This window comes from Vicia villosa, linkage group LG2 (assembly GCF_029867415.1).
Source record: "Vicia villosa cultivar HV-30 ecotype Madison, WI linkage group LG2, Vvil1.0, whole genome shotgun sequence".
Taxonomy (NCBI): Eukaryota; Viridiplantae; Streptophyta; class Magnoliopsida; order Fabales; family Fabaceae; genus Vicia; species Vicia villosa.
In genome coordinates, this window is record NC_081181.1 from 152,065,283 (window position 1) to 152,085,683 (window position 20,401).

The following is a 20,401-nucleotide window of genomic DNA, read 5'->3' on the forward strand; positions in this document are numbered from 1 at the left end:
TGCTCGAGAAAGCAATTTGTGGTGGCATTGTCATCGTGTGAAGCTGAATATAGAGCAGGATCCTATGTTGCATATCAAACAATTTGGATCAGATCTGTGTTGAAAGATGTCAAGGTCTAAGTAAAGAAACCTTTGGTGTTGCAGCAACAACTCAGCTATTAATCTTGCAAAGAATTTAGTTCTGCATGGAAGGAGAAAGTATACTGAAGCTAGATTTCACTTCTTAAGGGAGAAGGTAAATTGAGGTGAACTTGAAATTAGGCATTGCTCAAGTAAAGCAGAGTTGACCGACGTTTTCACCAAGGAATTGAAGATCGACAGATTCCTGAATTTGAGAAAGAAATTAAGAATAGTTCAGATTGACTATGATTAGTGTATGTTCGACAACTTGAATTATACAGGGTATGTTGAGATATAAGGTATAATCCAAGTTAAGTAATCCAAGCCCAAACCCAAACCCAATTAGGATTTGTTAACCTACTTAGGATACAAGTTAATTTTATATAAATAGACAATTTATAATTCAATTTGTACAATACAATTCAATAATATCAATCCTTATTGATTTATTCTCTCTTTCTCTCCTCACTCAAAGTGTCTCATGCACTAACTAAAAATGTTTCACGCACTAACAAAAGTACAATCAACTTTGATATCAAATTCATGAAAATACTATGATCTTTATTGATAATCAAGATGCAATAGTTATTTCTCATAATTGAGATTTTTATGAAAAATTTAAACATTTCAACATGAAACTAATTTTGGGGAGGGAAGTGCAGAAGAATTATGATGACTCTTGTCTATTGCAAAATTGAACAATAAATCGCAGACATTTTTAGATTTGGTTGAAAATATATTTGTTGAAGAAATATCACATTAATTAGTTTTGTGAAAGAAGAAGGAATCTTAAATCGAAAAATATAACTCTTCTTCCCTTTATCTCTTGTCTCTTTAATTCATATGTTTATTATTGTTTAGAGAAATGATATAATTACACTAAAAACTACAACCACACCTTATTATTATACGGTTAGAGGAGTACCTTTGTTTTTTTAATAATTTTTTATCTTGATTTTTGTGTCAACGTTAAAATGAATTGTAATGATTACGGTGTTGTTTAGAAAAATGGTATAATTACACTAAAAACTACAACCACACCTTATTATTATAAGGCTAAAGGAATACCTTTGTTTTTTTAATAACTTTTTATATTGATTTTTGTGTCAAATGTTAAAATAATTTGTAATGATTATGGTGCAGAGGAATTAAGTATAAACATAACACTCTCTATTGTTTAGCACATCTTAATAGAATGAATTTTGCTAACGAATGCTCAAGATATTCTATATACTATATACGTACTAAATTAAAAAAATTATAAAATTAATATTTTAATTTCCAATGCATTTTCAATACACACCAATATATTTTTTAAAAAAATACACTCTAATCACTTACAGAATGCCAAGGTTAGTATTTCTCTTATAAAATTTAATAATTAAAAATAATTTTGAAAAACTACACTACCACTTTATAATGAGTTTAAATTGTATACGCATTGAATCTATCTTTACACAATTATCCTATCAAAGCTCATTATATAAGATCACATTAATACCTTTCTTTGAATAATTATAGGAAATTAAGAACTATGAATAAAAGATAGAATTGATCAAATTATGATTCTAATCAGTATCACATAAAGCTTTTCTGAGAAATTTATAAAAAAAAAAAAACTTAAAAATCCCAACTATCCAATACAAAAACTTTAAAGAAACAACAAATGAAAAAGCAAAAGAAACAAAAGGGAAATAAAAGCAAACAATTGGATCAGATATCAAATGTTAGTGTTGTTGAGTTGGATGACTATAACACTGATGTTGTCTTTGCTTCCCTTAGCCATAGCCAATTCAGCTAGAATTGCAGCAGCCTCAGCTGCATAACCTTTAATACTGAGATCCTCTCTTACATTATCACTATTATTCCTCCTCATATGACCTTGGAGACAGCTTTTAACCACTTCACAAACAAAACTGTTTGATACCACATCCCAAAGTCCATCACTTGCCACCACAACAAACTCATCTGATTTTGTTCTTCCATGCACGTTGATCTCTGGTTGAGATATCACAAATGGCTTCATGCAATGATCCCCTGCATATTTCCATTAACTCGAGAGATTAGTCTCTGCTGCGTTATGTAATAAATATTGATGACATGCATTACATACCTATGGATCTAGAAGTAGCAAGAATTCCTAGAACGCGACTCCCGTTCCAATTAATCACTCTTCCACCAGCTGCTTCAATCCTCTCTCTTTCATCTGGAAGATCTGGCTGATCATCATTATTCAAACAAAAAAATTACAAACATGAAATAATCCATGAAACATCACCCAGACTACTTTTGTTCAGAGGTGTCGATGCTACTGAGATATATGTGCGACCTATATAATAACTAAGTGTTGGTGCAAAATATAAATCTCATATCTCATGAATCATGCATCATTAAATGGCTATCACCTTATGATCACGTGAAAGTGCAACTGCTACACCGCCACTACACAAAATCGCCCTTGAATCACCACAGTTCGCCACAATGATCTCCTCTTTCCCCACCACCACAACAGCCGCCGTAGAACCCACGTTATTCGCATCAACGTCACCATTACCACCACCACTGACTCCAATTTCACGATCCATCTTCATGAAACAAGAGCACATAGCTTTACACCAATCCAATCCTTGATCTCCACCCTCCTTCACTTCCTCCGCCAACAACAAGTGCAACCTATCGCGACAAGCATTCGCCACTGTCATCCCACCGTGTCCATCATAAACCGCAAAGAAATCATATCCACACGGTTGCTTTTCCGCCGCCATAAAACGTGGAATCACCTTGATAGCGTCTTCCATCACTCTCCTCCGTCCAATCACCGATATAAAACCGTGTGACGCCGTGGCCGTGTCTCCGGTAGTTGATTCCATCGTAGGGATCACCGGCGCTTTACAAGGACGCTTTCTCTTCCTTCTATATTCTTCGTAACGCCGTTCAATTTGTTTAGTTTTATTAATATCAATGTCGGCTACAACATTATTAGTATCATCCATATTAAACAACTTCCTCGTATTACTACTACTACTACATATGTTATTGTTTTTAGTAGCAGAATCTGAATATGATGTTACATATGACATGGTGTATATAACATGTGCAAAAGCAAGTTTTGTTGAAATATCTAGAGTTAGAGTTAAAGCTTTTTGTTTTGTTCTAGAGGGAGAGAAACCTATAGAATGGTTTTGAATACGTGTTGGGGATGAGATGACACTACGCATGTCAATGGTTGAGGCAGCACACGTTCGTGAATGGAAATGAAATCTCAAGCGTACATATGTCTATGATTTTGGATAATTCGAGGCAAACGTGGATGGCTTGGATTTGTGTTAGTAATACGTGGCATCCTATTCAGAAAATATCATGGGCTTGACATGTTGTTGGGCGGGCAGAGAATAAATTTCTGTATTTTATTAGTGTTTCATTTTACCGTGATTTTGAATTGTTTATGAATTTGCAAGATAAGTTCAAGAAGGTGATCGTAAAAGGGTTTGTATGCCCCAATTTGGTATGAGGGTGCCAAATTAGTAAAGCATCTCTTAATTTTAGGAGTTGCAATATTAATAGTCAAGTTTATGGGTCGGATTAAGAGAACAACAATGTTATTTGTACACCAATATTTTAACACCGTATGCCTAGCTTTAAAGTATATTTTAATTATAGCACATTATTCACACTACAAGAAAAAGAAAAAGGCTGTATAGCCACGTAATATAGTGACGTGAAAATCACGTGAGTAATAAATGTTAGTTGCGACGTGAATATCACGTCACTACTAATTTTAATATTAAAATATCAAGCATAACGTAAATATTGGGTCTGTCAGAAATTGCTTTTTTAAAAAGATAGTTGTGACGTGAAAATCACGTCGCAACAATAAAATTAAAAAAAAAATTAAATAGGTCTGACCTGTACAGTCTTTATTGTAGTGAGAGAATTTAATTATTACCGTTGGGTAGGTTGCGACGTGAACTTTACGTGGCAATGTTGCGAACTGAAATTCACGTCGCTAAAGGTGTTATACGTACACGCTTTACCCTTCTCTCCCCCAGACCCTTACCTTACCTTAACAAATTTTGCAGAAAACCCATTTTTTTGCTTTCTCTTCCAAACACCTTGCTCTTTTGTTCAAAGCCATTTTCAAACTTGCTCATTTTCATACCCATTTTCAAACTTGCTCTTTTGAATCATAAGGTAAATTGCATCTGTATTGATTTAGAACTCTGATTTATAGTCATCTGTATTTATATAATGTTAATTTCTGTATTTTTTTTTTGGATTTTGAAGGGAGAAGAATGAGAAGAAGGAGAAGAAGAAAAAGTAGATTAGAGAAAACCTATGTTTTTTTCGAAATTCTTTTATTTGATTTTTGTTTAAATTTTTATAATTTAGGTTTGTTAGGTTTATTAGATTTTTATATGATATATTTATTATGAAAATTTTATTTTTATTTCTTATGTTGTTCAAAAGCCAAACCATGATATACTCAAGACTGATTAAAACTATGAACCACCATATCCCAATTTGAAAAATCTTTTGTATTGAAGAAAAAGGTCTGCTCCCTTCTAAGTTCATGATGTTCACTTCCTCTCTTTTGCTGTCATGCATATATAAAAATGTTGTATATATACACTACAAATTTAAATAAAATATATATTATAAGTTTAAAAAATGAATATGTTATTTTTAACTTTAGAAAATAGATTATTATATAACTTTAGAAAATAGTATATATATAGTATTTTGTTTAAAACTGTTATTTATAACTTAAAAAAAAGATTACTATATATATAGGTTTAAAAAATATTTATTATATGCTTATATGATTATATATGTTTATTTTATATGGTTATATATATTAGTTTGAAGTGTTATTTTGTTTTAAAAAAATAATATAATAGTAGGATAGTGTGAAGTAGTATTTTGTTTAAAAAATATTTATTATATGTTTATTTTATATGTTTATATATATATATATATATATATATATATATATATATATATATATATATATATATATATATATATATATATATATATATATATATTTTTGTGTGAAGTATATGTTTAAAGAAAATAATATTGTAGTAGGTTGTATATTTATTGTATTTTGTTTAAAAAAAAGTATGATAATAACTTTCATTGAAGTCACATGATACAATTTCAAATGTATTAATTATGAGTTAATAAGATTTATGAATAGAGAAATTTGCAATATAGAGTAAGTATTGTGAGTTTTAGTGTATTAATTGGGAATGAGTATATTTTATTAATAGGGACCGTTATAAATATTATACTATAGTGTAATAATATGATAACACTTAAAAAAAGAAAAAATAATCGGACTAAATAGTCATGAATAACTTTAAATCTTAATTAATAATTAATAGTAATCGCATGTTCATTTGTTACGAAAAGTGGGAGGAAATTAGTTTTAGTAAGAATCAGTCACTATTGCTCATTTAATAATCATTAAAATAAAATTAAAGGTTAATTTGATCATTCCTTTTATGTGTTATAATTAATGAATGCTTTATTTAGTATATAAGATTCGATAGTTTTTATTTTTAATCATTTGGTTGTTTACATTCCTTTTACCGTTATAATTTTTTTACCAATCTTTGAGATAAAAAACATTTATATAGGAGTGCGTTAATACAAAATCGTTGTTATCAATTCAATTAAATATATCTTATTAATTAATATTTATTTGTATATGAAAAAAATGTGTGTTATTAATTGATATTTATAAAACTTAATGATTACATAAATAGTTATATGGAAAAGTATTTGTCACTTATAAATTGATTATTAATATTATAAAATATTTAAAAATGATTAATTCGTAAGTATTAAAGAATAAAATGAATTATTTATTGTTGATAAAATGAATGATTTATTTGCCATTTATTTGTCATTAATAATATAATAAAGTATATAAGACAAATATTATTTATATATATGGAAAAAATGTATTGTTGATATCACTAGTATATATAGTATTAAGTAGTAATTTGTTTAAAAAATATTTATTATAGAGTGAAGTAGTATTTTGTTTAAAAAATATTTATTGTATGTTTATATGGTTATATATGTTATTTTATTTATTTTATTTATATAGGTATGTAATTAAATGTTAATAATAGTTACTAAAAAGAGAATGGTTGAATATATGTGCAGTATGGAATATTATTTGTATTATCTATGTTGGATGTACGATAGAGTGGAACCAGGCCGACTGATCAGGAAAATCTAAATGAGGATGAGTTTCCCGACTCGGATTGATTGTTGATTTAGTTTAGTTTTTATTTTGTTGTTATAACTTTTGATTTTGAATTTGTGTAAACTATTAATTAAATTATAATTACATTATTTAGTAATATTAGATTTATAATTTTACTTTCTTAATTTTAATATTAGATTTATATTTAGTTTATTGAATTAATTTATAAATTTTATTAATTAATTTTAATATATTTAGTTTATTAATTTGATTATATATATATATATATATATATATATATATATATATATATATATATATATATATATATATATATATATATATATATATATATATATATATGTATATATATATAATATTTGGTTTTTTAAAAAAACAAATATTAGTGACGCGATTTCCATGTCACTAAGTAGTGACATGTAAATCACGTCGCAACTTCACAAACATAAATGCGCTTTTACAACTCTCTAGGCAAATTTAGTGACGTGATTTGCATGCCACTAGGTAGTGACATGGAAATCACGTCACTAATAAATATGCTTTTATTGACTCACTACTGCTGCGCCTACTCTGAATGGAAAAGCATTAAACTCTGGTCCAAATGTTGCGACATGATTTTCACTTCACTAATTAGTGAAGTGAAAATCACGTCACTAAAAGTTGCCACCTTGCCTCCTGCGACGTGAATGACCACGTCGCAAATAATGATTTTTGAAGTGTTTTTTCTGTTTGTGGCGTGATAATCACGTCATTACTGAGCTTTTTTTTGTAGTGTCAAAACCAAAAAAATAATAAAATATAGGGAGATGTATATTGTACCGTATTTATAAATACGATGTAGTTGTTATTTTAGATGTAAACATATCATTTCTCTTAAGAGAAATAAGGGGTATTCACTCAACTTCCGTATGTGAGAATATGGAGGAAGTGGTCCTTAATTTGAGGAGCGGTTTTCTTTTTAATTGGTAGAATTTAAATCGACCCATTTCAGGATACCTTATTTGCCACATATTAGAGAGGTGGACCAACCATAGGCATAGATTTGGGTCGGAGCGACCTGAGGTCTCGTCCACCCAATTTTTTAATAGGGCCATTTCATGATTGGTTGGGTTGATTAGGTCATGGACTGCTTCTCCATGATCCAACAAAGTTATCTCAGTCCACATTCCCTCAAACACAAGGTCTAGGAAGTATGGAGTAGTTAAATTAGACGTGTAATGGTCGGTGAAGCCTACGAAGGTGAGTTTCTCTAGCATCGCTTGAGACAAGTCCCTCAAGCATTGTTGAGTGAATCCCTCAAGTGTCACTTGGGGAGAGTCTCTCAATCGTTGCTTAGGTGATTTCTCAGTTGTTGCTTGGGGTGATTCCCTCAAAGAAAATGGGGAGAGTCCCTCAAGTGTTGCTTTCAGAGGCACGTGCATCATTTAATGCTTAGGCATGATAGCTCTTTCGTTGGGAAGATGCGGTTAATGTGCCAACACTGAGTTGTAGATGCTTGTATTCCCCAACAATTGGTGTATACTTATGGTGGGGCAATGATAGTCTATGCGACCTAGGTACTTGACTTTATAATAATGGGATTTCAACCCCTTTCTTCTCCACGTTATTTCCATGCTTTCTATATTCCCTAAACGTAGATTTCTTCTTAGATTTTTTCCAAGTTCAACTCCATCTTCCATTTTTCATCATCCCAAATATAAGTATTGAAATTCTCCCTTTTTCTTCATCCTTTCTTTTTCTGGCATGGTAATTATTGGGGATTTATACCAGAATAATAATGTGAAATAGCTTTCTATTCATATGAAGTATATAGATATGTGGAGGCATTGTAATATAAACGTTAAGCGGTCAAGTGAGACGGTTAATTACAAACTCGTTGAGCTAGGGATGTTTAAAAATTAAAATAGTACTTTTGATTCTAGTATTGATAGTGACCCTGTTTCCCCAATTCTTTCCCAAAAAACCAGGACCATTGATGGCGTCTAATTCTTCAAAATGCAAAGAGCAGAAGATTTTGAGACCATTTCCACAACTAAGGAGAATGTGGATTATTTTCAAAAGAACTTGGAAAATGGAGGTAGGTATGGAAATTGGAGATGAAAAATGGAGGTTCGAGGTTGGAGATGGAAAATGGAAGGTGGGGGTTGGAGATGAAAAATGAAGGTTCGAGATTGGGGATGGAGGTTGGAGATGAAAAATGGAGGTTCGAGATTGGGGATGGAGGTTGGAGATGAGGAAAAAATAGAGGTAGGATATGAAACTTGGAGATGAAAAATGGAGGTTCGAGGTTGGAGATGAAAAATGGAGGTTGAAGGTTGGAGATAAAAAAATGGAAGTTGGAGATAGAGGTTGAAGGTTGGAGATGAAAAAAAAAATGGAGGTTTGGGGATGGAGATGGAATGAGGAAGAAAATGGATTTGTAAAAAAAAATATTTTGTCCTCATAGGCCACATCACCAATGTTTGGGATTAGAAACGATTGCCACATAACTTTTTTTGTAACGAAAACTTGACATCAGGGATGAATACCAAAAGTATATTAACATTCAAAGTCTATTTTAAAAAAATAAATAATAAAAATACAGGGATGATAATTAAAATCTCACCACCTTACAAGGACCAATTACCCAATGTTTTAAAAACCAAACCGAACTGTCTGATTCAATCGGTTGGACTAGGAACCGAAGCTGAATTTGATCCGATCAACCTTTCAAAACTACTAGTGGGTCAAACCCGAAGCGAAATTGGAAAAATTGAGTTGAACAATCCAAAATTGTTCGAACCAAAGAACCGAAGTCGATTTTGTAAAACCGCAAAGTCCAAAAAAAATGCATCAAATTGCCATTTTTAAAAAAAAAAATTAATATGTCAATATCAAAATTTAAAATATTTACCATTCACAAAAAAAAAATCATTATATTTTCTACAACCATACAAACATTTAAGTTTTATCAGTCCATTATAATTTTTCTTTCAACGATGATCCATCATTATTACACCGTCTCTTTAAAATATAGTCATGTTGTCTAACTCAATAATGATTGTCGTTCAACTGAATATTGTATGTCGTTGTCCAGTTATAACTTGTTTGTTGTCGTTTGACTTGCATTTCTTACTGTTACTCAATTAAGTATTGTATTTATTTTTGCAATTCTTTAATTATTTCAATTTTATTTTAAATATTATATTCTATTATTTTGATTTTGGTTTAAATTGATTTTATTTATTTTAAGTTATTTTTAAATGAAGGTTGAAATTGAGGTGCAATTATGATGTGTTGTTATATATAATATTGATATTATTGTAGTAATTTTGTAATAGATTTTTATAATATTTATTTTATTGAATCTCGATATTATATGCATGACATATCTATGAAATTTAATTTTATATTAATAATTTATTTAAGGGTTTTTCTAACCTATGCAACATTGCATAGGATAAGGGCAATTAATAAACTATTTCTTTCCATATAAATTATCATATTAATTATTTTTCTGTTGAAAAGTAATCTTTTATATTTTATCTCTCCTACCCAATTAATGGATGAACATAAATAAATATAAATATGGTAATTTATATTTACAAAAGTGGTGTATTAATTGTCTCTTATCCTATACAAGGTTGCATAGGTTAGAAAAACCCTTTATTTAATAAATAGTTCCACCATAAATTTAACTGATTAAACTAATTAAATCTTAAATTAAACTAATTAAATCTTAAACTAATAATTTATTTAATAAATGGTTCGACCATAAATTTAATTGGTTAAACTAATTAAACTTTAAATTTAAAAATTTATCAATTCGACCTTCGATCTGGAGTTAAGATCTTCTCCATTTTTACTCTTTCCCATTTTGTGCATTACCAAAGTTTTAGAAATATTAAGGTAATGATGTGACATTTAATAGGTACATTTATTTTTTATGCATTGCATATATCTCCAAAACTATAGTAATGGAAAAGAAAATGAATAGAAAAAATGAGAGGATAGTCTCTCTTCGATCTGATTTTTTAAAACATTGTAATTATCTATTTAAGTCTTTTCGTTTTTCTATAAGTTATTACATAATAATAAATGGTCGAGTATTTAAATTTTGAAGGCTTTTAAGATATTTAAGATTATCTTATTGTGTTTTCAAATTCGTTTATATTTTCAATGTTTTTAAAATTAATAAAAAATTCAGTTGTTTTATCTATACTATATATTTCAAGTGTCATTTTCATTTCAACACTTTTACTTTTTCTTCTCTTCAAATTCAATTGTCAATTTTACAATATTTACTTATTTTCCTCACAGCTCAAACCTTCAAATCCTTTTCAACCAACTAAGACCTTCAAACACGAATCTAATTTAGAGATATTATTAGAATCATCATCAAATCAAATACGTAAGTTGCAGGTTAAAGATAAGGCATAACTACTGCACTTATACTAATGTTTTAAAGATATTTTTAGTTTACTTAAACTACAAATATCCACAAACACAACTGAATTGTATTATAAAAGTGTTATGGCAGGAAATACAAAATCACTTAGAGCCAAAGCCTTGCTTACACAAACCTTACCAAATCCCAAATTAATTGATTCCAAACAACTTTTTTTTTACAAAAACTACAATAAGAAAGCACTATTGATGACATAAATCGTATAAAATCGCAAAATTTTCTATCCTTTATTTTTGTATCCCACTCTTGCTTTCGTAGATTCTTATTAAGCAACATTAAAGATTTAAAGTTATGTAACATTTCAATCTAAGCTCGTGCATGATGAGTGATGATTCATTCAGCACAGCTATGTGCAGGGGCAAGCATGAAAAGTCAGCTTTATGAGCATGTGTTTCCAGCTATCAAGTTGTAGAATTCTTTATTATTTTCATGATTACGTCTTCTATGATTTGTTTTTTACATCCACCAACTCTGAGGAACAAAAGAAGCCAGAATACCATAATATAACCAAACTTTGTCTTCTATGTTTGGTATATTTAAAATCCACGGTGGGACTGCACGGTGTGTAAAAACTAGTAGTTGTAGCTTCAGGAAAACTTTCGGTAGAGAGCGTCGAAGCGTGCAGCAGTGGTCACTACCAAACACACTTTATCTTACTAAGATAAAGACAATGCCATCTATGAAATTGTAAAATATTAAATATCAAAATGAAGGTGCTGCAGTTATCAGTGTCAAACCAATCAACTATAAACATTAAAAGAAACAGTCATTGTTCACAGTTTATTGTATAAATCTTTGAAAACATCACCAAGTAAATATCAAAAACTACTTCATTGTTCATTTCGCTAATGAATGAAATAATATTGTACTTTCCTACAAAAGTATGCAACCAATATTGTTACAGGTCGAGCCAACAATTTGTTTGAACTAAGAATTATAGTATCTTCACGGTGGAGTGTACAATCAACAGTCTCCTGATAATCATATGTGCAGATAGTCACCAAAAGAAAACAATTGAAAGGCAAGTACAATTACATGCAGAAAATAGGTTATCTACATGGCATGACACCAACTCCAAAAGCATTTCTCAGGTACGGGGTTTATTTCCACTTTTGTACAAGTTATCGATCACATTCTGTGGACACAAATAAAATTGTAGTCAGTACTTTCAGAATATAGAAACTATTAAGCATGAATCCAGGTTTTTAAATAAAGTAGTAAAACAGAGTACATCAGTTGCACTATGATTCACATCAAATCTAATAGCATGCGAAATTGCAAACAAATGACATCTAAAATCTGACTATTAGAATATTAGTCAATTCAATAAGATGAGATTTCCACATCTTTTTTTCATTTATATTTCTCAGTAGAATGAATGAAACTATTTGGGAAGAAAAAAAAGTTCTTTTTACAATTACAACTGCACTTAAATACCCATTATTCTAGGAAGCATAATTTTTTTTGAAGCAGAAATGAAATCCTGAGAGTTTGACAGCTTTTACCTGATAGTATTTAAGCAACTGAGGCCTCTTCTTCTTAAATGTTGGAGTGATAAGGTCACGTTCCATATCAAATGGAACTGGATCAAGATGAACTGCTTTTATAAACTCAAATCCTTTCAACTGCCAAAAAAAAATCCATCATCTCATAAAATTTCAGGAAATGTACTCGTGCTTACACGTAGAATAGAATCAATTAGTGCAAGCATAAGTGACCAAAATTATTTTGATCCATCCAGCCATTGAGTCCAAGTTAATTATCCTAATATTTCATGTAAATATTACTTCAAACTTCTCTTTTACTGGTATTCAAACTAAATGTATATATCCGGCCATTGAGTCCAAGTTAATTATGCCAATATTTCATGTAAATATTACTTCAAACTTCTCTTTTACGGTATTCAAACTAAATGTATATGATTCAACAGTTGATATTTCATATTAGGCTGAATTAAAAACTGATGCATGGGAATCATAAATAGTCATGAGAGTTGTAGGAAAACCCCATTAGATTAATGTGAAATATTATTATTATGACATACACACATACATACACTCCATACATAACAAAGTAGAACAATAATAACAAACTTAAATTAGATCGGACCTTCTTTTCCTTTCCAAGCTTCGAGAGCTCTTCAAGTATGTAACTTTTGGCCCTAGAATCTTCACAGAGAGAATCAAAGTCCATTGATATACCATTTTCTTCTGCCCAATGTTCAAGTGCCTGCTTACTAGGGTTAACAACAGCAACAAGGAAGGCCTCAAAACTGTTTCCGTAAACCCATATCTGAGACAGGAGTAAAAAAAGTTCAAACCATCATGAAATGAAGATGAAAGTATAGACTGTTTTTTGTGTTTTTGACCTCATGATATAAATGTCACAATGAGTAATTATACAGCTATATGCTATTAGAATAGTCATATCTCTTTGACAAATGATCCTGCTGGACTACAGTATGCTGACACTACGTAAAGTAGATTAGCATGCACCAGTACCTGTGCACGACTGCACATACGATTATGGGCAACATGCACTAGTATTGGTGAAAATTTAAAAAAGCTCAGTACAGTTATAGAACTAAATGCCCAGCAAGAAATAAGAATGCAATTCAGGTTAATTTTAGGCAAGAAAGAAATATATCCAAGCCTGGAAGTAGGTGTGTCTGCATAAACTGAGGATCAGTCTATATTGACTGTCGGAATTGAAAATTATCAAGCTGAGCTGATTAGCTGCTCAAGATTGCTTAGATTTGTTTCAAGCCCATCAAGGCCGCAGTTGCAGTATTTCTATAATGAACCAACTAGTTAATCGATTCTAGTATTATGAGTCAAATATCTCTTTTCAACTCTGTATGGGCAGCAATCTCACTACAAGCTAGGACGCTAAAACTATTGGAAGGGCTCTAAAGACTTACAGATTCAATAGAAGGAACTTGGCTAAAAATATTCTCCAGGTTTTCAACTGCGACATATTCTCCCTGTGAAAGCTTGAATATATTCTTCTTCCTATCAATAATCTTCATGCTTCCATTAGGCTGCCACTCTCCAATGTCCCCTGTTGAATAAATCACTCAATTTAAAAGAATATAAACATCAAAATGTAACCCGAATCCCAACAGCCAATTTAAATACTAGTATCTACATAATTCTATACTAGAAAACACAAATCAAATCAAATAACCTGTATGGAACCATCCATCAATCAGAACCTCTTTTGTGAGGTCTTCCCGTTTGTAGTACCCCGAAAACAAGGGATCACCCTTTACACAAATTTCTCCTCTTGGTGTGCTTGCAAGGGCATCGTAACCCATTTCAGGGACAGATTCAAGGCAAGCATCTACATTTGGTACAGGAGGACCCACTGTTCCAAGCATATCTAGTTCATTTGGTAATGAGACAAAGGTTCCCGCACAGGTTTCGGTCAGACCTGATTTCATTTCAACAAAGGCACGTCAGTGAAGCCCATAGTCTAGTATAAAGGGTCATAAAGAAGTCAACATTCTAATATCTCCATTACATATGCTGCATTGGAGTGAAGAAACATCAAAATGACTTCCACATAGATTTCAGTTACACTATTTATATTTCTATCAACATGCATTGAAACTAAAAAGATTAGTTAATTATCACAGCTCATCACAAATTAATCGAGGACAGTTGATATCATATAATTAGCATTTGAAATATGAAACTAGACTTGACTAAATACAAATGGAGATTCAACTATATATTTGTGTGCACATTGCAGGGAGTAAATTTTGATTTCCAAATACAGAAAGAGCATACCATATCCTTGAAGGACATGAGCACAGGTCACCACCCGTAAGTAACTTTCCACGTGCACAGATAGAGGTGCTGCTCCAGACAAAATGACACGTACTTTACCCCCTAAACCTTGCTTTACCTAATCAAATTGCAAGACCAAATCATGATTAGCCAAAAAGAGAAAACGCATTGCTGTCAAACCGGGGCTGGTAATAAATATTAGTAAATTTTACTACCTTATCAAACACAATTTTGTCAAGAAGTGGAGATGCTGCTGTATGCTTATGCCCTTTCTTCATGTTATTCATCTTGCTGCAATAAATTCTCAGAGGTTATATATAGCAATGCTTACTGGGACAACCAATAGTTAAATGTAGAAACTTAATATTAAATTAACACTAATCTAAGATAATTTTGCGTGATTTGACAAAGGAAAACCCATGGTTTCCTAGTATCTGATGGAGGACTCATGACAGATCATTAGTACTTACAATGAATAAGCAAAGTTGAATAATGTCTTCTTCAGGAAGCCTCCAGAAGAAATTTTCTGTGTCAAACCTGCATGCCAGAGTTGAAAGTCTTAATATACTTTTTTTCTAGCCGGGAAAAGGGGTTTGACAGCTTAGAAAAATAAGAAAAAAATGTAAAGAAAAAAAACACTCAATTATTAAATAATTCAAATTGTAGTTTTGTCCTCTTGAGATCATGATTTGATCATCAACACCATACAACAATCAGAAGGGCATACCTGAGTACACTCTATCAAGTACACGGGGTACAGCACAGAAAATAGTTGGTTTTAGCTCTCCGAGGTCCTCAATTAACAATTTAACATCCTGCAGCCATTGTGCATATGATGGACAAGGTCATATTCAAATCCAATCAAAGTCCATACTTTGAGTTGTTGGGGTGATAAAATTAAATCTGAAGTTCAATTATCACATTAAGTTATAATTCAGTAACGACTGGTATTACATATACTCACCCCACGCCAGAAGCCTATCGAGGCACCATGCCATATAAATGTCTCTTCAATGACCCTATCAAAGATATGTGCGAGAGGAAGGTATGATAAGTACACATCCTTCTCAGTCAACTGCAATGAAGAAAAAGGAGGGGAGATTATGTGAGTCAAAGAAGGACATGTAAGCATTTAGTATCTTAAAACTGAAAAAACATATCCAAAGCTTTGAAATTATATATTAAATATGCATGAACGAAATGAAAATAAGTTAATTATAGGGAATGATTGGAGCACTCACGTAGTACCATGTAAAATATAACAGAGAACTACTTACTTTTTCATCAACACTCTCCAACAGCCGCTTAACCCCAGCTAATAGGGTAATAATACTCTCATTGGATATCAATACTCCCTTGGGATCACCAGTAGTTCCGCTAGTATACATTATAGTAGAGATGTCGCTTCTTTTTTTTACAGGTAGATCAAAACTCTGACTTTCACCCTGTGTCAAGTATTAAAAATCAAATTAGGAATAGCAACCACAAAATATCCATAGACGTAGCAAAAGAGACATTACTTTCTGCTAGCGATACTAGTAATGAGGTTAAGAAAAATAACTTCTAATGAATACGTATCTTTAAAACATTAACCCAAGTCAACTAACCAAACAGCGCATAAGTTTCCATTGACACGATATCATCCTTATTTTTCTTACTTTGATTGCGTAACAATCAGGTTAACTTATTTCTTTCCATTATTTCACTATTAATTAGGCTAACTTTCAGTGGACCGAGATAGTGATACAAGTCAAAATATATTTTGCTGCAAAGCAAAGGAGACTCAAACAATTGTAAGTAATGCCAATTAATTATAGAAGGAACAGCTTTCATGTCAAATTTATTTAAAAGTAATAGTAGAAAGAGTAATAATAAATGAAATGAATAGCCCACCAATTTTAAAAATTCGGTCCATGAATATATTGCCAATCCAAACTTCTCAACTTCTTGCTTTTGTTCAGGGGTAACCTTTCCGAAGCTCACAATTGCTGTATAAAAACATAAAAGTCATTGCTTCTTTTTAAAGCACGTGTACTTTAGCAAAGAAAGAAGATAATTAAAAATACTCACTTCTGAGATATTTGGTTGCATTTGGAAATGTCTTCAACAGCTGAAATTTTTTTAAATAAAGATAGGGATAAGACCGACTGTTGACTAAAAAGTGTACCTAACTCTGATCCTTTCAAAAAAAAATTACTATGAAATAGACTATTTCGATAGACAAACCTCGGGTATTTTCTTTTCTTCTGCAAATGCAATTGAGACTTCTGCATGGGATATAATAAATTCTATGGCTCCAGAACCTAAGTCATATATTTGTATGAGAGTGTCAAAGCCAATGATACTTGGATATTCAAAATTAAAAAAATTGAATTTGAAAGTAATACAGATGCATGTATTTTCGGAGAAGTGTAAAAATAACCTAACAAAATTCTTGTAACTGGTTGTCAATATAAACATAATAGGACATTCTACCAGTATTATGCAAAATTTGAACTTTGGTGAAGATTAGCAAAAAAGGCCATATTGACAGAAATTGTGCAACTTTCCACACAACATCAAGTGGAAAGTCTTTAGTACTATAGATTTGGAAACCAAATTTCAATTGAGTAAAAGCACTGTCTCTATGTTGAAACATGCTAAACGAATGCACTTACCTAAGGTATCATATAAAGGAACACAAAGAAGTCCATGAGCATTGCAAGCCTGCACTTATTTGAAAATATGTTAAAACTTAAAAGCAGATTAGTGGAAGAAGCTAGCAAAAGAATATTATAGTCAGGGGCCCAGGGATGGCCACCAACAGCACCACACAAGCATGAGAACAATAAATAATAAAAGCAGAACACTGCAGAAAGTAGACATTCTAAGAAAAATACAGTAGACATAGAAAAAAATAACAGCGGATATAAAAAAAACAAAAGAACAAATATAACATAAACTCAACAGACAGAGTGAGTGTATGGTATCAAGGAGAGGGGGCGTTAAAAGGAGAGATAAGAGAAGGACAGTTGGAAAAACAGATGTATAGGGTAGGAACCGGTTAAAATGGTAAGTAGATGAAAAGGGGATTAATCGTAACCAAAACTGTATCAATTGTAGAAGGGAGTTTTTCCATTAGAAAAGTATTACAACCATTGATCAATAATTGTCATTCTTTTCACTACTGCTCAATGCTCATATTCTCTCTTTCAAAAATCCAACAATTGGTCCGACCTATCGGATCCTGAAAGAACTGCTGGTATGACCAGAGTTGGAGTCAGGAGTTGGAGCCCTGGAGAAGGAAACATTCCATTGAGTGGATTGCAGAGTCGGGGAAATTCTTTGAGGTGGGAGGAATTTGTTCGGCAGAGAAACTGCACTTGCTTTACAATTTAATTTTGTGAATATGGGAAACGCTGCAACCCACCAATTTCAATTTTGACACCATTAAAGCCTAGAACTGATAGGCAAAGCAACTAAAATGACTTTGATAAGAAGGCTTAGGTTGAGACGAGAGGGAAAATGTTGGAAAAGTTGGCCACATCAAGTCGGATGGACTCGGTGGAGGAGCATGTGTAGAACTTAAAAAACATGGTGGTGCAAGCTGGACTCATTCAAGAGGGACCACTCTTAGGATACTTTTTGGAGAACTTAGGTCGGACATAAGGTTCTTAATGAGGATGAATAACATCGATGAAGTCTCGGTTCAAGAGGGACCACTCTTAGGATACTTTTTGGAGAACTTAGGTCGGACATAAGGTTCTTAATGAGGATGAATAACATCAATGAAGTCTCGGCTCTCGAGGGCCGCTGAACTGACTAAATATTTGGAGAAAAAGTCACAATCACTCAGGGATGGGCTGGGTCACGCATTAAGAAACTTTCCCCCAATTCGGTGCTGCATAATGCGAGCGTCACTACAAGAATAAAATCTTCAATGGGAGGCAGGAATGAGTCAATCAGGCAGCAAGAGTCAGATTGGGGGTCAGAATTGGGAAAATTTTAAGAGACAGCCAAGAAGAAAGAAATTCAAAACAAATGTACCTCCATGCTCATAATCCACTCGGCAGAATTGGCACCATATATACCACATTTTACACCCTGCAAACCAGAAATAGGTTAATTAAGCTCAAAATAACAAATCCCGAGAAATAATAATTACATTTAAATGTGAAATGTTTAAAATTAAATCATTTAAAACAAATGTTGCCCGGTATGGTTCTACAAGTAAAACTGTGAAAAAGATTTAAACAATTGAACTCATATGATCGTGTTCTTGGTGAAGTGAATAACTATTGAACTATTCATGACGCATTATCAATAATATACTTTCGGTGAAATATATTAAGAGGTATTTGAAAGTGGTCAATAATGAACAACCCAATATGCACAGAGAATCGATGCTTGAAATCATACAATAAATAAGACACTATTAAAATAACGAAAAACAAAACAAAGTTTGATTTCATGATAATCAAGAGACAGAAGACTTACTTCTCCATAACCACAGCTACGGATGGAATTTCCGACTTTGATCACCAAATCATATACTTCTTTGTAAGTTTGCCACTTGTAACCGCCAGCCTATTATATGTCAAAATAAAATGCACATTTAAATAAACCAAAAGCCACGAGCAGTCAAGAAATGCAAGAAAAATTCCATAAAACAAAAGACTTATTCATATAATATCAGAGGCTTTACCTTCCCATCCACAATCTCTCTGTTACCAAGCATAGGATTATTCGGATATTTCTCAACAGAAATCCTGTAAAAAAAAAAAAAACACTATACAATCAGAACTGAAATGACTAAAATCTAACCAATAAAACTCCCAATTCATGTCAATGTTGTTAAATCATGGCCTGATACGCTATTTAACACAAAATATTGTGAAATTAACACCAGACTGAATGCAAAATAAATCGAAAAATTAAACAACAAATCCAAGTTCTCTTCATGCAAACAAAAAAGGTCAACGATATTAATTTCTTCAATGATGAACAAAATTAAAAAAAAAAAAAAAACGGAGAAACCGACTAATAAAATCTGGTTCGCCTAAAAATTTAACTACAATTAAATAAAATTAAACGCAACCGATCTAGTGTTAAAAACTCTACTGATTGCGATAATAAAAACATTTATTACATCAAGCAACAACGCTTCAATTCAACTCAAGTCTTGTAGTAAGTATCAAATCCACAGCAAATATTCATGAATTAAAGTTAAGAGTTAAGAGAATTGAATTTTCCTAAGCATGAAGTGATAAAAACAAACTCACCGGAAAACGTCCCAGCAACTATCAAGACCTGGAATAGGAGCAGGAAATCCATCCTTCGCGAAGATGCTACGGTACGCAGGTCCTCTAGAAGGTCTACCATCACTCGCTTCCTTTGCTTTTTCGACTTCAATGACGAATCTGTTCTGCGCCATGGATTCCGATCGAGGAGAAGAAGGCAAGAAAATTTTGTGAAAGACGGAAAAAGGAGGAGAGAGTTTAAAGGAAGTTCGTCAGTTATGGGAAAGGTAGTTTTGACTTTGGAACGATATAGTATTAGTAATAGGGTAGGGTAGTAGGGTATGTGATTGAGAATTGGTTTTGCTTGCTTATTTGCTGGCGAGTGTGCTTCTAGACGGATTAGGTTTGGATGGGTCAGCAAATAGTGCTGAAACGTTAGACTTTCTTTTTTTTTTAATACTTTTACTTTATTTATTTATTTTGACTATTCTTCTTCTTCTTATGGTAAACTTATTGAAAATTTACCATGCTTTCTTTTAGCTTCTGTGTTGACGGATTTATTTGAAAATTAATTTAATTTTGA

General features: G+C 31.8%; 2 protein-coding genes across 2 annotated transcripts; both read right to left on the minus strand.

Annotated features, from left to right (window-relative positions):
- Nucleotides 1-1,740: 1,740 nt before the first annotated feature.
- Nucleotides 1,741-3,223, minus strand: LOC131647085 (probable protein phosphatase 2C 8). Its single transcript, XM_058916999.1, has 3 exons — nucleotides 2,526-3,223; nucleotides 2,234-2,339; nucleotides 1,741-2,157 (listed from the first exon to the last, which is right to left on the minus strand). The coding sequence occupies exons 1-3, from the start codon at nucleotides 3,198-3,200 to the stop codon at nucleotides 1,841-1,843; spliced, it is 1,098 nt and encodes a 365-aa protein (XP_058772982.1). The 5' UTR covers nucleotides 3,201-3,223; the 3' UTR covers nucleotides 1,741-1,840.
- An 8,397-nt stretch (nucleotides 3,224-11,620) lies between these two features.
- LOC131652493 (long chain acyl-CoA synthetase 4-like) lies at nucleotides 11,621-20,202 on the minus strand. The gene is made up of 19 exons (XM_058922351.1): nucleotides 19,861-20,202; nucleotides 19,284-19,347; nucleotides 19,076-19,165; nucleotides 18,626-18,682; nucleotides 17,257-17,305; nucleotides 16,826-16,902; nucleotides 16,670-16,709; nucleotides 16,493-16,587; nucleotides 15,877-16,044; nucleotides 15,564-15,674; nucleotides 15,327-15,414; nucleotides 15,070-15,136; nucleotides 14,815-14,890; nucleotides 14,600-14,717; nucleotides 13,995-14,240; nucleotides 13,729-13,868; nucleotides 12,918-13,100; nucleotides 12,314-12,433; nucleotides 11,621-11,943 (listed from the first exon to the last, which is right to left on the minus strand). The coding sequence occupies exons 1-19, from the start codon at nucleotides 20,010-20,012 to the stop codon at nucleotides 11,896-11,898; spliced, it is 1,989 nt and encodes a 662-aa protein (XP_058778334.1). The 5' UTR covers nucleotides 20,013-20,202; the 3' UTR covers nucleotides 11,621-11,895.
- Between the last annotated feature and the right edge of the window lie 199 nt (nucleotides 20,203-20,401).